The following is a 16,559-nucleotide window of genomic DNA, read 5'->3' on the forward strand; positions in this document are numbered from 1 at the left end:
AGGGTAACAGTGGGGGGTGGGGGGAGAAGGAAGATGATGGCAGATCTGTCATTGAAACTACTAAAGCTCAAGCAGAATAGCTTTCTTAAACAGCAAAAGAAAAAGAAATGCTTAGCCACACGCCTTTAATCCTAGCACTTGGGAGGCAGAGGCAGGCGGATTTCTGAGTTGAGGCCAGCCTGGTCTACAGAGTGAGTTCCAGGACAGCAAGGGCTACACAGAGAAACCCTGTCTCAAAAAACCAAAAAAAAAAAAAAAAAGAAAGAGGAAAGAAGGAAAGAAAAAAGAAATGCTTACCTAGAATTCCAAATCTAGTAAGACTGTCCTTCACCAGTAAAGGAAGAAATAAAGGCAAGTTAGCTTAGAAAATTGGTTGGTTAAAGGGTCTAGAAAGATGGCTCAGTGGCTAAGAGCAGGGCTGTGAGTCCCAGCACCCACACTGCAGCTTGCAAACATCTGAGACTCCAGTCCCAGGGAATCTGAGCCTCTTCTGGCATCTATCTGTAGGAGGCATTTCACCTATATGATACATAACAAACATGCAGGCAAAACACACTCACTCGTACACATAGACTTTTAAAGTAGAGGGGAAAAGCGAGGAGGAGCCTGGTGTGGTGGCACGGGCCTGTTTTAAAATGTATTGTGGGGAGAGAGTGAGGAGAGGGGCAGGGGATGAATGGCTTGGAAAGTAAGTAAGAGCACTTACTTGTTCTTGCAAAGCACCAGAAAAGTGGAAGCCAGAAGATCAAAGGCCAGCCTGGGTTTTGTGAGGCCTTGTTTTAAAAACAACAGTAAATGAAAGACAAGTAATGGTGGTGCAAATAAAATGAGTTGATGTCCCCCACCCCAAGAAATTCAAAAAAGAAAGAATAAAGGAAAAAGAGCAGATAGGTTAGACTGGAAACAAATAGAGTGATAAATTCTGACCTGATAATGTCTTATTTACATAGTGAATGTAAATAAAAGAAAAAAATAATCTAATCAATATCCAAAAGTCTTGAGCACATTTGTCACTGTGAAACCCAATTAATGTGTGTTAATAATTATGATCTTAAAAACTCAGCAAAAATATTTGCATGTTGAATCTAACTATGTATAAAAGATAGCATGTCATAACTAATGTTTTAGGCTTGTTTTAGGAGTCCAAATTCACTAATACTCAGAATGTCAATTAAGGTAAATCATGGTAACAATATAAAATAGAGTTAGTGGTTATCTTGATTTAAAAGTATTTGGTAAAATTGAATACCTTTCCCAGCAGAAATTCTTAGTAAAGTAGAAACAAGCTTATCTTCAAGATAAGGAACATAAAGATATAGTTGTCAGACCTGAGATGAGTTGCTGGATGCCATTTCCTCCGATTCAGGATCATGATGGGAGAAACAGCATCACTTCTGTTCCTGGAAGTTCTGGCCAATTCAACAAGGAAGAGAAAATAAACAAGGATTGTATGTTAGTCACTGTTCTATGGCTATGAAGAGACTGTGACCCAGGCAAGTCTTATAAAAGAAAGCATTTAGTTTAGCTTTATAATCCTGAGCCACAGGCAGCAGGAGGGTGGGGTTAGGGAAAGGAAGGAAGAAACTGAGCTTTTTGGAAACTCAAAGCCCACCCCCAAAACCCTCCCACACCTCTGCGACACACCTACCTTAGTAAGTACCCACCTAATCCCTAATCCTTCTCAAATAATTTATCAAGTGGTGACTAAGCATGGAGATATGAGCTAGTGGGGGCTATTCTCATTCAAACCATCGCGTTCTAGGTCCTGGCTTCCATAGACTTGTAGCCATATCATAATGCGAAATACATTTAATTGAACTTTAAAAGTCCCAATAGTCTTATCACAGTCTCAACACTGTTTAAAAGTCCAAGTCTGTCCTGAGACTCAAGACAGAGTCAATCTCTCTCCCCACCACCCCTATTGTTTTTCAAGACAGGGTTTCTCTGTGTAGCCCTGGCTGTCCTGGAACTCACTCTGTAGACCAGGCCAGCCTTGAACTCAGAAATTCACCTGCTTCTGCCTCCCAAGTGCAGGGATTAAAGGCATGTGCCACCTCTGTCCAACTCAAGACAGTCTCTTAACTGTAACCCCATGTAAAACCAAAAGGCAAATTATATACTTGTAACATAGAGTGGCATAGAATATACGTGACCATTCAAAAAAAGGGGAAGAGAGCATAGTGATAAAATACAGGACCAAGGCAAGACTAAAACCTAGCAGTATAGACTCCCAAGTTCTGTATCTGAGTCTGATGTCAAAGCACTCTTCAGATCTCCAGTTCCTTTCAGTTTTGTTGACTGCAACACATTTCTCTCTCCTGGGCTAGTTCCACAATGTGATAGCAACTCTCTTTGGCAGGTATTCCATGACTCTGACATCTCCAGTATTTTGGGTTCTCCAACACAGTCCAGGTTTCACGCAAACCTTCATGCAGTCTATACTAGGAAGTCTTTGACATCTCCTCTGCCAGTGACATTAATCCAAAACTCTTTAATTAGCCTCAGGCAGATACTTAGGATGTGGGCAAAAAGCAGCTACATTCTTTGCCAAATATCACAATAATGGTCTCTGTCAGCTGATAATATTCTTCCTGTCTGAAAACTCTTAAGCTGGGTCTGCACAGTTCAAGTTGGCTTTCTGCCCTACTAGCTTTCCAGCTCCTATTAGGATGTTAAGCCTCACCTACAGCATTCAACCACTTTCCTAGTCCATATCCTCAAAGTCTGCTTCCACCAAGCAACGTGGTCAAGCCTGTCACAGCAATACCACTTCAGGTAACAACTTCTGTCGTAGTTGTTCTTCCATTGCTGTAAAAGAGACCCCATGACCAAGGCAACTTTCTGTTGTTTTGTTTTTGTTTCTCTAGACAGGGTTTCTCTTTGTAGCCTGGCTGTCCTGGGACTCTCTCTGTAGACTGTGCTGGCCTGGAACTCAGAGGTATTCATTCACATGCCTGTGGTTCTCAAGTGCTGACAAAAGGCATGCACTATCGCACCTGACTTCAAGGCAACTTTTATAAAAGAAAGCATTTACAGTTTGAGAGGCGTATTCCAAGATCATTATGGTAGGAAACAGATAAGCATGGTGCTAGAACAGTGGCTGACAGGTGGGAGGTGGACACAGTTGACTGAGCAACTGAGTTTGGGCTTTTAGCACTTCAAAGCACACCCCTAGCAAGGTGCCTACTCCAACAGGGCCATCTCTCCCAATCCTTCCCTAATAGGTCATCAACTGGGGACTAAGCATGCAAATATATGAGCGTATAGGGGACATTCTCATTTAAACCATTGTGGATTGGAAAATAGTTAAAACTTTTTTTTTTTTTCAAGACAGGGTTTCTCTGTGTAGCCCTGGCTGTCCTGGAACTCACTCTGTAGACCAGGGTGGCCTCGAACTCAGAAATCCGCCTGCCTCTGCCTCCCAAGTGCTGGGATTAAAGGCGTGTGCCACCACAGCCCGGCGTTAAAATTTTTATAACAAATGATTGGCCTTAAAAAGTCAAAGAAACTGTAAGCTTATAGTACACCAAGTCAGCATACAAAATTGATTCCTATATATATTCCAGTGGTATATAATATCACATAGTGAGAAAATAGTGAGGCCTTAAGTACCCATGTGATGGCTCACTTGTCTGTAATTCTAATTTATGGAGATCTGACATCTTCTTGTGTCTTCCACTGGCACTGCATACATGGGGTACACAGACATACATGCAGGTGAAACACCTATACACATAAAAAAACTTAAATGACTTACTTCAAGCAATATACTAACCTAACTTACGATATATTATACAGTTAATTAATTAAATGTCATAAAGAAAAAAAAGCAATGTTCTTAGAGAGGGTAGTGATAAGCTGCAAAAAGCACTAAGAAGTGAAACAAGATTAACCTAGTTGAAATTGTTTTAAAATTTATGTACATTAAAGAACATCTTTTCATTGAAACAGTATTTAGAGAAGGGAAAAGGTCCATCACATTTTAAAGAATAAGCAAACAATATTTAAATGACCCACTAATTATAGGAAAAGGCACTCAAAAACCTTAGTCATCAGGAAAATGCACATTAAGGTTTCAGAGAATGCTGCTGTATATTCAGCAAAACCATTACAATCTATAATACGGATAATAGCTAGTGTTGGTAAAGTTACAGGGCAACATGATGGGTTTTATTATAAATTGATACAATCACTATATAAAACTGTGCTGGTGTCTCTTAAATAAAAATCAGCCTTCTCTGAGACTTGCCCTACTCAATGTTAAGAAATGTTCAAGAGAAATGTACGTGAAGTTATTGATGACATTGATGGTGGCACGAAAGTGTTAAGTCCTTCAGTGGAGCACTGCAGATGACCACACAGTTACCTGTGTGTCACAGGTAGTAAGTAGGTGTCACAGAAAAGATTATGAATAGTTTATTTCTGTTTTCTAAACAGAATTTAAAAACAGGTCAGATGACTCTGTAGTGAAGGAATAGTGATCTTGGACATTGTTATTTAGGGCACAGAGGAATGTTTTTGGTTGCAGGGAGCAGTATATCCTGAGTTGAGAAGAGGCTTACTTGGGTGTGTGGTAGTTAACCATTCATAGAGTCGTACATTCAGGCTTAGTTACCTGTATACAATACCTTAGAATCTGTTTTGTTTAGTGATAGTATAGTAGATGTTTGCTATATTGGGGTCTTACTTAGTGTGGCTTTATTGCAGGCTGAAGGATTTTACCAGGAAATTTTGTATATAAAATGGAAAAAATACTGATTGTGATGGGTTCTGAATTGTTCCTGTTGCCTTTTGCTTCCTACAGTTTTGTGAAACCCTTGTGTTGTTGACCCTAAGTTATCAAATCTCTTATTGTACAGTGAGATAACTTGGACTTTCTGGGATACCAGACAGGCCAAATGACAGATGATGATAGTGTTCTGAGCCTAGTGAAGTATGCAGACTTGACTGTACCTTAATAATGTGTGATGTGACCTTACATCTGGACCTATAATTCAAACACTGGAGTCCTGTCAGTATTGTCGACTGTAACAGGAACAGCTGATTTTTCGATTTATGCTACCTCTACCCCTCCAAGACGACTGAGAAATGTGACATGCTCTTAGACCCAGGAGGTGCATCATTCTGAACGGAAAGAATTGAGTTGCGGGGCTGGAGAGATGGCTCAGCGGTTAAGAGCACTGTATGCTCTTCCAGAGGTCCTGAGTTCAATTCCCAGCAACCACATGGTGGCTCACAATCGTCTGTAATGAGATCTGATGCCCTTTTCTGGTGTGTCTGAAGACAGCTACAGTGTACTCACATACTCACATAAAATAAATAAATCTTAAAGAAAAAAAAAAGAATTGAGTTGCTCTGAGGACTGGCTTGGTTTTCTAACATTTGGCCAGTTCATTTTTGAGATTTGATCACTTGCCTTTTGAACCTTTAGTTTCTGATAGTGTTTCATCAGTCTCTAAGATCTGCTTCAGACGGAAATGCACCCTAGTGCTGCTACCAGATAGGGAGGAAGATTAGTAATCCTAAGAAGCTGTTACAAACACAACTTCAGCCACCGTCATTGAAACGTGGGTTTGTTTGATAAAATTTTTGGTTTTGTAGATTAACGTGACTAAGTTAATGCATTTTAAACTTGCAAATATGTTAATACAAGTCATAGAATTACTTAGGGGTTCAAAAATTAAACCTACAGCAGGGGAAATGGCTCTGCAGGCAAGCGTTCTTTGACCAAACATGAATGAAGCCCCCCAACACGAGTGTTACAAGCTAAGTGTAGCCACCTGTGCTGTGGCACAGCATCCACCCCATGCTGTGGAGGATGGCTGCCAGCCTAACACCATGTTCAGTGAGGGACCCTGGGAATAGGACAGAGAGTGTTAATGGAGAAGGTCTAGTGCTCTTTTCTGTGATCTTCTCGACTCAGAGATGAGCCTATAACAAATTAAACACATTTAATTGACAGATAACAGAAAAGGGTGTCCACTTTAAATTGACATTTCAAATGACCCGCAATCATCTTTTGACTTAATTAAAATTGCCATTTAATTTCAACTAATTTTGTTCATAAAGTATAAATCATACACTGTGAGCCTCATTGATGTTACTGGGGTCTTATGTTCAGGCTGACTTTGAGTCCTTTCATTTCAGGCACATGCCATTGTGCCTACTTTAAATGGTTTTGTGATAACCAAAAGTGCTTTCATTGGCTCCATTGCTACTATCCTTTTAACAACTAGTACACAGTGGGCTTCTAAGAACTTGCTGAATTGAAGACTTCTAAACTGTCATTTTTAGCTCTGCATTTACTTGGCCAGAAACTTTTAACCTTTCATGGTTCATACTTTCCCCACTTAAACACACACCTTGGGAGACAGAGACAAGTGGATCTCTGAGCTCGAGGTCAACCAGAGCTACACAGTGAAACAGTAAAAATACATACATGCATACATATATACATATATACATACATATATATATATGCAAACAAAATCCAAATTCTAAAACCAGGTGTAGTGATAGATGCCTATAATCCCAGCTCTTGGGAAGTGGAAGTTAGAATATCAGGAGTTCAAGGCCATCCCCCTGCTACATTAATTTTGTCTTTTGAAACAGTCTCTCACTGGCCTAGATTTCACCCTTGAATTCAAAGTAAACAATCAGCAAAACTATTTTTTAAAAAATTGAAACCCAACACAGCTTTACATGAATGCTCAGATTACAGATGTGAAAAACTTGGGTTTTTCTAAGCAGATTAGGCTGGCTGGCCAGTGAGACCCCCAGGGATCTACCTCTGTTTCTGTCTTCCTTGTGCTGATAATTACTTCACCCTGCTTTTTAACATGAGTTCTGGGAAATTTAAATTAGGTCCTTATATGCTTTAAAGATAGTCTTTACATTTTAAGTGACCTACACTCATCTTTTGACTTAATTATAATTGTCATTTAGCTTCAGCTTATGTACAATGCTGTATTCTTGTACAGTGTTGTATTCTTTTACCTCTTTTTTCTACTTTGATGTTAGATATAATCACAGAATATTCCAAGTTTTTTGAGATAGAGTTTCTCTGTGTAGCCCTGGCTGTCCTGGAACTCACTCTGTAGACCAGGCTGGCCTCAAACTCAGAAATCCGCCTGTCTCTGCCTCCCAAGTGCTGGGATTAAAGGCGTGCGCCACCACTGCCCAGCAAATATTCAGTTTTAATGTATGAGTACCTGAGTTGAATTTTGTTTTTTTGAGGCAGGTGGGGAAGGAGAGAGAGACAGAGAGACGGGGTTGGGGGGGTTGGTTGGTTTCATTTATAAATGGGAAATAGGTGTAGCATTTTAATGTTGTGGTGTTTATTTTCATCAGCAACTAGAAGTGTGGTTAATAGGCCTTGGTGCTGCTGATAGTTGATGGAACTGTTTGAAGCTGGATCCCCTCACTCCTTTCTTCATGGCCACTGGCTCCCTAGTGATGCTGTTCTGCTTCCTGCACAGTGCAAGGCTTGGTTTGATGGGAGTAAGCTAGGCCTTCAGGGATTCTAGCCTTGAAGTCCATTAAGTATCTTGGTCTACTGGCTCATGCTGGCCACTGGAGAACAAGGAAGAGTACATTTAGTTGGTACAGATTTGAGGAGTATCCTCAGAAACCAGCAACATTAGGAATTAATACCACATTTCATAAAATAAACTCATTGTTAGCCAAACAACTCAATCTATGTGTGATTTTTTTTTGTCTTCAAAATATGGATGTAGCTGTTTTTAAACATTTTATTTTATGAATAACTTTGTAATACTGATGAGCTTCCACGTCGTTTTATCAGTACGAGGATGTCGCCCGGGCAAGATTGTGCAAATGACTGAAGCTGAAGTCCGAGGACTGTGTATCAAGTCTCGTGAAATCTTCCTCAGCCAGCCTATTCTTTTGGAATTGGAAGCACCACTGAAAATTTGTGGTACGTAAATGGGTAAAGTTAAAAATGAGTTTTCTAAAGCACATTTGTATAAATTCTAAAGCTCCTGTATGTATAGCAATGGTGATTTAGAGACAGCTTCTAAATTTGATAGGTTTATTAAATTGGAATCTATTGGAATTCATAATAATGACAGGTTAGAAGCAACAGAGAAATATTTAATACATTACAGAAGGTTGCTATCTGTAGTATATAAAATGGCCCTGGAAATAAAGAGAACAGTGTTAAGAAAGATGGGCAGATCCTAAGAGATTGCTAAAAATCAGTGGAATACAGTTTTAAAAACATCTCTGACTTATCAGATTACAAACAAAATGTCAGGGATTGATATTTAGTGCTTTTAAGGATGTGAGGAAATTGGCATTCTAGAAAGCTGCTTAGAAAAACAGTTAATAGGGCCAGTCAGTGGTGGCCCACACCTTTAATCCCAGTACTCAGGAGGCAGAGGCAGATCTTTGAGTTCAAGGCCAGCCTGGACTACAGATGGAGTTCTAAGACAGCCAGGCTACACAGAGAAACCCTGTCTGGAAAAGGAGAAGAAAAGAAAAAGCAGTTCTAGAAGTGTCAGTGTGGTGGTGTCCCTGGTCCTCTAGCTTGCAGTGATTCTTTTCAGGACACTACTTACAATCTGTATTTGTTCTTTTAAGTCTTAGAGTTGTTTTAGCCTGAGACAAAAACTTAGAAATTATTACATTAAAAGTAGCATTTTTCTGTAGTTCATGTACAGCAGGAAATGATACGAATACTACAGCGAGTTGGCTCTTCCTTTGATGATGCAGGTATTCTTTGTAATGGTTATATATAGTGTTTCTGAAGATGCTTCTATGCACTTAGGATAGCTTTTGCCACGTGCAAAAATGCCTTTTTTGCTTGTTTCTACCTTGAGTCCATGTAACTTGAAGATGTTTGGGTATTTTCTTTTAACTGCTCAGAAATGTTTATTTGCTAATAGAGTATTTACTGTCCTTTCCCAGGCTGCTTCCCTTTCCATACAAGAGTTCCATTGAGCTCAGTATCATACTGTCAGGGCAAAGGCCCTGGGGCTGGCTTGGAGGAGGACCTCTTCCTTCTTTGGGGGGTTACTAGTCTGTTAGGAACAAGGTGGGAAGGGACACATTCCATCAACACTCAGAGCTCCATAATGTCACCCAGGTGGGGTTGCAGGGTAGTGGGGGCTAGGAGTATCTCCTAACCTCAGAACATCAGGCTTCTAGGATAATGTCAGAGAAGTAGCTCTGGGCAAGGTAACAGGGTTTGGGCAAAAATCAGAGAGGACTGTAGTAAGAGGTTAGCATTATGTAAGTTAAGTCAGGAGAAATGGATGGCCATGTTCTCCTTGGACAGAAACTGCTTGTGGAAGGGCTCCCTAGAGTCCAGGCTGAGAGTTACCCCAATGGTTGCCTCCTTGTCCCAGCTTGGAGGGCCTCCTCATTCCAGGGACTATTGAGGAATCATTGTGATTAGATTGAGGGTACTACAGATTTAGTGTACATCTTTTGTTGTATTCTCTTTTTCTGTGGGGTTTATTAAATCGTGTGTGGTGCCTTGTACAGTATCCATCAAATAAATAGAAGCAAAGTAAATGTTGATTAATTAGCTTAGAGTATCACCCTTAAGGCAAAAGCAGTAGTTTGAAACTTTATAGAAATGTTCAGTATCTTATGATTATAAATAAAGTAATAACATCAAGTTGAAGATATAATAAGCCCCAAATACATTTAGAACACCAGTGCTGAGCATTATTGCTCGATACATCTCTCTGTAAACCATCGGTGTTTTATAGTCATGGTCACTTGACTGGTGGGGAGTCACCACTAGCAAGTAGCAGCTTGCTACTGCCACTCAGCATCTCCCAAGTATTATACCACATTTCACAAGCATGGAAAAAGTCAGTAGAGCTACAGTGCTTACACAGTGAGAACCTTGTAAATTAAATCATTTTAAGTCAGTGATTGTTCGTATTTCATACTAGTACCCCTTCAAGAAATTGCCTGAAATTTTTGTGGGGTACAACAATATTAGTTTTATCATCCCAGTTTCTATAGGGAAGAGATGTAGGAGGAGCTAAAGTGGGAGAAGTAAGGAGAGGAGGAGGAGGAGCTAGGGAAAGCAGAGATTAGGAGAATGAAGAGCCATGCAGGTATGGAGAGCAGTCCTGGGTAACAACTTATATTTAAGTTAGCTAATTGGGAAATACCTCGAATTGTATAGGCATATTGTTAGTGAGCTTTACCAAATATATAAAGCCTTTGATTAATGTTTAAGCATTCAAGTCTCATTTTCTTACTGGGCCCACGTGGTTGGCAGGATGGTCTGGGCACTGCCCAGCCTTTTGGAGATAACGTGGAAGATTGACAGAGCCATCCCCATGCAGGTGTCTCATGGGTGGTGGGGCTGCTGTTTCTGGCTGCACGTGGTCTCTGGCCGTGGAGCATGGCAGCTGAGCTAGGCAGAGCCCACGCAGCTTAGATAGTCTAGTCAGCCCAAGAAAAGGCTGTTTTAAATACCTCCTGCAACAAAGGGATTCATTCAGACACAGCTTTTCTAGATCTTCAGGTTCTAAGTCATAGAAGTGTAAAAATTGAAATCAAATTTTCTAACCTGACTTCTTTTGGTTCTAGGAGATATTCATGGACAGTATACAGACTTACTGAGATTATTTGAATATGGAGGCTTTCCACCAGAAGCCAACTATCTTTTCTTAGGAGATTATGTGGACAGAGGAAAGCAGTCTTTGGAAACCATCTGTTTGCTATTGGCTTACAAAATCAAATACCCGGAGAACTTCTTTCTTCTAAGGGGAAACCATGAGTGTGCTAGCATCAATCGCATTTATGGATTCTACGATGAGTGTAAGTGGGGTTAAAACACAGGGGTCTCCGTGTGCTTGTACAGTTCAGGTGACGTTCTTCAATTTAGAGAAACTGGGTTGTTGATTTTTTAAGTAGGATCTTAGACAAAGACCCAGAAAGAAGAGTCTAAAACTAGGAAACACATTAAATTGTTTCTTGGAATTTCCTTGGTCATGTTTCAGGCTGGCTGCAGCTTAGTTGGCTGAAGGAGGCCCTCTTTTAATTAGTTTATCTGGTGAAATATCCAAGTGAAACAAATACAGTGGTCACTACAGACAGTAGTCTGTGTTTGATAGGGTTTGCTTTTTACATTCATTCATTATTACAATGTTTATTCATTAGTTTGTGTGTATGTGCACATTCAGTACATGCATGGTATCATGACACACATTTGGAGACCAGAGGACTACTTGTAGTTGATCCTTTCCTTGTACCTAAAAGTAGAGAAATGGCTCAGCAGTTAGGAGCCCTTGCTGCTCCTCCAGAGGCCTTGGGTTTGGTTCCCAGCACCTGCATCACGAGACACACAACTACCTTTAGCTCCAGTTCAGGCGATCCCATTCTTTATGACCTGGGCAGTCACTTCATACACATGGTTCATATACAGAGACAAGCAGGTACACGTGCATGCACATAAACAGAATCCTAAGTAAAAGTCAGTTTCATTTTTAGGGTTTTAATTTGTTTGTACACCTAGAGAGGCTGCCGGTCCTTTGTTATACAGTGTTCTTGTCATTGCCCTGCATTTGGATTTGGTTTTTCAGTTTAATTAAATGATAAACTGAGTGAGTATGTTTGGTCACTTACAGTTGAGTCATTTCTAGTAGTTTTCTGATTAAATTTATTTTTGACTGCTAAATTATCCACTAGAATCTACTTTTTCTTTCTTTTTTTCTTCCTTAAATATGGTAGTCTTCATCAAAGTCCTAGTTTAATTCCTGTGATGCTATAACAAATGTTTGTGAACGTGTTGTATGTTAGTCACTTCTAACATTGGCATGTGGTAATATTCAAGGCAAGTTACTCTAAAAAGAAAACAACCCCAAAAACCCAGAATTTATGTTATAATAGTAATCACTCTGTAGTTAAGTTTTATGTTATATTTTTGTGACTTAAAGCAGACTTGTGTAGAGGAAGTAAGTTGAAGTGCGTCAGACAAGAGCCATCTTTCTATGCGTATATTGTGTGTTCTTAGAAGACAATGTGAGGCATGAGTGTTCTTAAGGATAGAAAAGACATCAAATGGAACAACGTGTGGGAAAGCCGCTTGTAAACAGTCTATAAATTATACTTATTCATTAAAAGGTAGGCTTGGACATAAAACAGGAAATTAATAGTTGTGACTTTCATCCTTTCTCTGGCTTGGTAGTTGAACTTAGTGTCAGATCAGGAAAATCAGGTAACTCTTAGTAGAAGCAGTCTTTGTTATAGCTGAGCTATGGGAAGATTATAGCCTTGTGTCTTTTTATTTGCTGTAGTGGCAAGGTGTAATTTGCTCTAAAGTGAATACCACTTAGGCACTTGGAAAGGTTCCTTTGATGGCAGTAGGTTTATATTTCATTACTCAGTGCATTAAGTTAACATGGACTAGCTCCAGAGGTACCATTTTCACTTATGTGACTTACTTGGCTAGGAAATGTATTGAATGGGGAGAAATTAACTAATAATCGGTTAGATGATTTCAAAAATATTGTACTATAGTGATTTTTATAAGATAAAGTTGTTTGGTGAATGTGTTTCATAAAACAGTACAATCTTTGAAGTCTTTGCAACTCTACAGAAGGTGTTGAATGTTTTATTCCCCTTTTAGAAATACATAAGCAAAAAAAAAAAAATTCATGTGGCATTAAACCTGAATGTTGGAGATGTACTCAAACATGAGCTACATCTCCAGTGTGTGAAACTGAACATAGCTTATTCACTTACAGAAAAAAAGGGCTAAGTAATCAAGCACAGAGAAGATTAAGACATCGTATTCTGGCTTTCAGTTAACTAATGAGAGCAGTTATTGATTCTTTAATTCTCTATGTTTTTCCTTTTTATAGGCAAACGAAGATTTAATATTAAATTGTGGAAGACATTCACTGATTGTTTTAATTGTCTGCCTATAGCTGCTATTGTTGATGAGAAAATCTTCTGTTGTCATGGAGGTAGAGTAATCAATCTGTCATTTAGAAGAGAACTGGAATAATCACAGTGCTGTGGGAAAGCTGAGCATGGCAGGAGGTGTACAGCAACTAGAAGCCAGACTGCCTCAGCAGATTCTAGGCCAGGCAGGCCAGCTGCTTAGGAACACCTTGTCTCAAAATAATAGATTCAACACTGGTCCTTATAAAGAATGCCTCATATAAAAGTGCTAACATAAGAGTGGTTCATACACACTGTAATCCCGGGATTCAGAGGCTGAGGCAGAAGAATCTCAAGGCCATCCTTGGTCATAGAATCTATCTCAGAAAAGAAAAAAGAAAGAGAAAAGATAACTAGATGGTATTTTTACTTTGCCTCAGTCTAGGCTGGTCAGATGATTTCCTGTGGTGCTGGGATCTAGCTCATGCCTCAAATTCTAATAAAAAGTGCTGGGCCATCATTCAAAATGAGAGGCTAGTTATGTTTCTGTCTGTATTAAATGCCTTTTATCAAACTCTAAACACAACATAATTCACATGACTTCCAAGTTTTGTGCACTATGTTAACATGTTAGGAAGTGAGGAGATTAGAATATAGAGATTAGAATTCAGATTAAAAAAAAGGTTTTAGCTCTCCAGCCTTAGCAGCCAGTTTTACCTCAGTGTTTTGGTGTCTCTCACAAGGAACTGTGTTTCTGATATATGCTGACTCTGAGGATCATAAATGGCCATGACTAATGACTGGGGGACTTTCTAAAGAGCCCCAATTGTGTTGTCATCATGAACAATTTAGTCTACTTCAGATGAGGGTTTTTGTAAGTTCACATACATGGGAATTCGCTGGAGAATATGCAATAAACTTTTCTTTTCTTTTTTTTTTTTGGTTTGTTTTTTCGAGACAGGGTTTCTCTGTGTAGCCCTGGCTCTCCTGGAACTCACTCTGTAGACCAGGCTGGCCACGAACTCAGAAATCTGCCTGCCTCTGCCTCCCAAGTGCTGGGATTAAAGGCGTGCGCCACCACTGCCCGGCTAGCAATAAACTTTTCTATGATGTTACACACACACAGTTTTTCAAAAGTTAAGGAAGATTAGAGTAAGGGCTTGCTTTGAAAGCCCTGTGACCTAAATTTAATCTTTAATCAGTGATCTTCAGGCCAATGAGGTAATTAATCTCAGAACAAGGTAGAGTCAAGGCAAGTACACCTTTACTCTCAACACCCAGGAGATAAGCAGGTGGATTTCTGAGTTCAAGGCCATCCTGGCCTATGTACCAAGGACCATGCAAGCCAGGGCTTCATAGTGAGAATCAGTCTCACCACACATGTGCATGTCCACACACTTGCACACAATTATGGAACAATTTAATAACTATTGGATTTTCATATAGGGAAGAAATTTAAATTTAATGAACTATAGGAAAAATGGTTTCTTGGTCTCATACATGGTAGTGTCTTATGGGAAGCGTTGAAGTAGAAATGCAGAGAAGATGGGGCGAGGCTTGAGATGTGAGCCGTTTATTCTGACAGCACGATTCACTGTTTTAACTGAAACATTGTTTCCATAGATACTAAACATTGTGGGAACCGTGGTTCGTGGGCGTTGGCGTAGTTGAGGTGGGAATGTGGTGGTTTGCAGTATGTATGTTTAGCTTCATTTCTGGAGATGACACTTGAGTTACCTACTAGAGAAACATTACCTTATATTTATGTTCTACTTTAAAGATAAATTCTTGTACGTTTTTTGTTTATCCTTTTGATTAATAGTTTAATACACATTTTTATGGATAGTGAGCATGTTGAGGTGGGATATGGGGAAAGGTTCTTAGGGGACCAAGAGAGTTGTTTTAACTTAAAAGTAAAAATGCTCTATGATTTGGTGGTCATAGAGCTACAAAAGTAGTGGGAAGGTTGCAACCGAGTGCGTTCTCAGAAAGGATAACGGTGACCGGGAAGAGAGTAGTGGAGCTCCTCTTTGGAGTCTCTTGAAAGGTAATGATTTATTCCCTTGATAGAAAGCTAGAAAAGACAACACAAGTATAATACTGTGCTAGATAGCAAGTCTTTCTCTTTTTATATATAGGACTGTCACCAGACCTACAGTCTATGGAACAGATTCGGAGAATTATGAGACCCACTGATGTACCTGATACAGGTTAGTATATACAGCAGTTTAGTTAATTGCTTTACATAAAATATTGATGTGCTTGAACCTAATTATATTTAGTGAAAGTCATTCAGAAACCTAGTATCATCCCTGAAAACAGTTAACAAAGTGATTAGAGCAATCTTGACAGAAAAAAAAATTAAAGGAAAGTTACCTTGCCAGCCTTATTTAAAAGTATTAATGTGTTCATGGCTTCATGATAAATAAGTAAAGTAATACAGTAAGCTGGTGCTCAGTAGTAGTGTAATGTACGGAACAGATAAGCTGACTGATTACACAGGAAGTGATAGCCAGAAACGAGCGAAAGGCTTCCACATCTTGTACTTGAATGTGCCACACAGATTTCCTGTATGCAGAAGTCATCAGAAAGTACTGCCCTAGGAAGCCAGAGAAGGTTGTACTTGTGTGGTTGCTTTAACAAAGACTGGTTTAGACTGGAGTGCCTAGGGACAAGTGATGATCATGACAGTGTGAGAAGGCAGAAGGTGTGTGCTGTATTCTGTGCTTTCTTCTATTTCATTGGTTTTTTTTTTTTCCTGTTTTCTAAAGGTTTGCTTTGTGATTTACTGTGGTCCGACCCAGATAAGGATGTACAAGGCTGGGGAGAAAATGATCGTGGTGTTTCTTTTACTTTTGGAGCTGATGTAGTCAGTAAATTTCTGAATCGTCATGATTTAGACTTGATTTGTCGAGCTCATCAGGTATACAGTATAAGACATTTTATTGTTAATTTCACACATTTTCATTTATTGGTAGGTAGGTAGTAGATAATTTACCCTGATGCCTTTTAGTTACTCTGACACTTGACCAAGGGAACTCATAAAAGAAAGAATTGAATTTTGAGCTCAGAGAGTCTGTGGCCATCATGGCGTGGAGGGTGGTGCAGGTAGACATGACTCTGGGCAGTAGCTGAGAGCTTCCATCTTGAGGCAGCTGCGGTGAGGCAGTGAGAATGACTTGGACTTTTGAAACCTCCGAATCCCAGGGACACCTAATACTTCTAACAATTCTACTTTCTGAAGACCAAGCATTCAAATATATGAACCGATACCTAAGAAAGGTAGTGGGGGAAGGGAGCTGGAGAGTTGGTTCAGTGATTTAATAGCTCTGGCTTTTCTTCCAGAGGACCCGGGTTTGATTCTCAGCACCCATGTGTCAGCTCAAACTGCCTGAAACTCCAGTCCCAGGAGATGAGACACCTTCTAGCCTCCAACAGCACCAGGCATGCAAGCCATGCATAGACACAGTTGCAGCAAAACACCCATACACATAAAATAATTAATTACAAACTTAAAAGATTTTTATATGGGAAGAGCGTAGATGAGAAGGCCAGACTCTAGATCTCACAAGTCAGTGACCCAGGCAGTATTAGCCAGGCCAGCTCACTCTGTGTGATCATGTTTCAGAAGAGAACATTCTGTAGTACAGGTGCCCTAACTGCAGCCCTCACAGTGCTTTGCTAAA

General features: G+C 39.8%; 1 protein-coding gene across 1 annotated transcript in view; it reads left to right on the plus strand.

Moving 5' to 3' along the window:
- The window catches only part of Ppp1cb (protein phosphatase 1 catalytic subunit beta), a 33,484-nt gene that overhangs the window by 9,877 nt on the left and 7,048 nt on the right, over positions 1-16,559 (plus strand). The window contains exons 2-6 of the mRNA XM_028778973.1: positions 7,805-7,936; positions 10,576-10,806; positions 12,852-12,956; positions 15,012-15,083; positions 15,645-15,796. Of these exons, the coding sequence (XP_028634806.1) occupies positions 7,805-7,936; positions 10,576-10,806; positions 12,852-12,956; positions 15,012-15,083; positions 15,645-15,796 (692 nt within the window). The remainder of the gene's footprint in view (positions 1-7,804; positions 7,937-10,575; positions 10,807-12,851; positions 12,957-15,011; positions 15,084-15,644; positions 15,797-16,559) is intronic.

This window comes from Grammomys surdaster, unplaced genomic scaffold (assembly GCF_004785775.1).
Source record: "Grammomys surdaster isolate TR1022 unplaced genomic scaffold, NIH_TR_1.0 343, whole genome shotgun sequence".
Lineage (NCBI taxonomy): Eukaryota > Metazoa > Chordata > Mammalia > Rodentia > Muridae > Grammomys > Grammomys surdaster.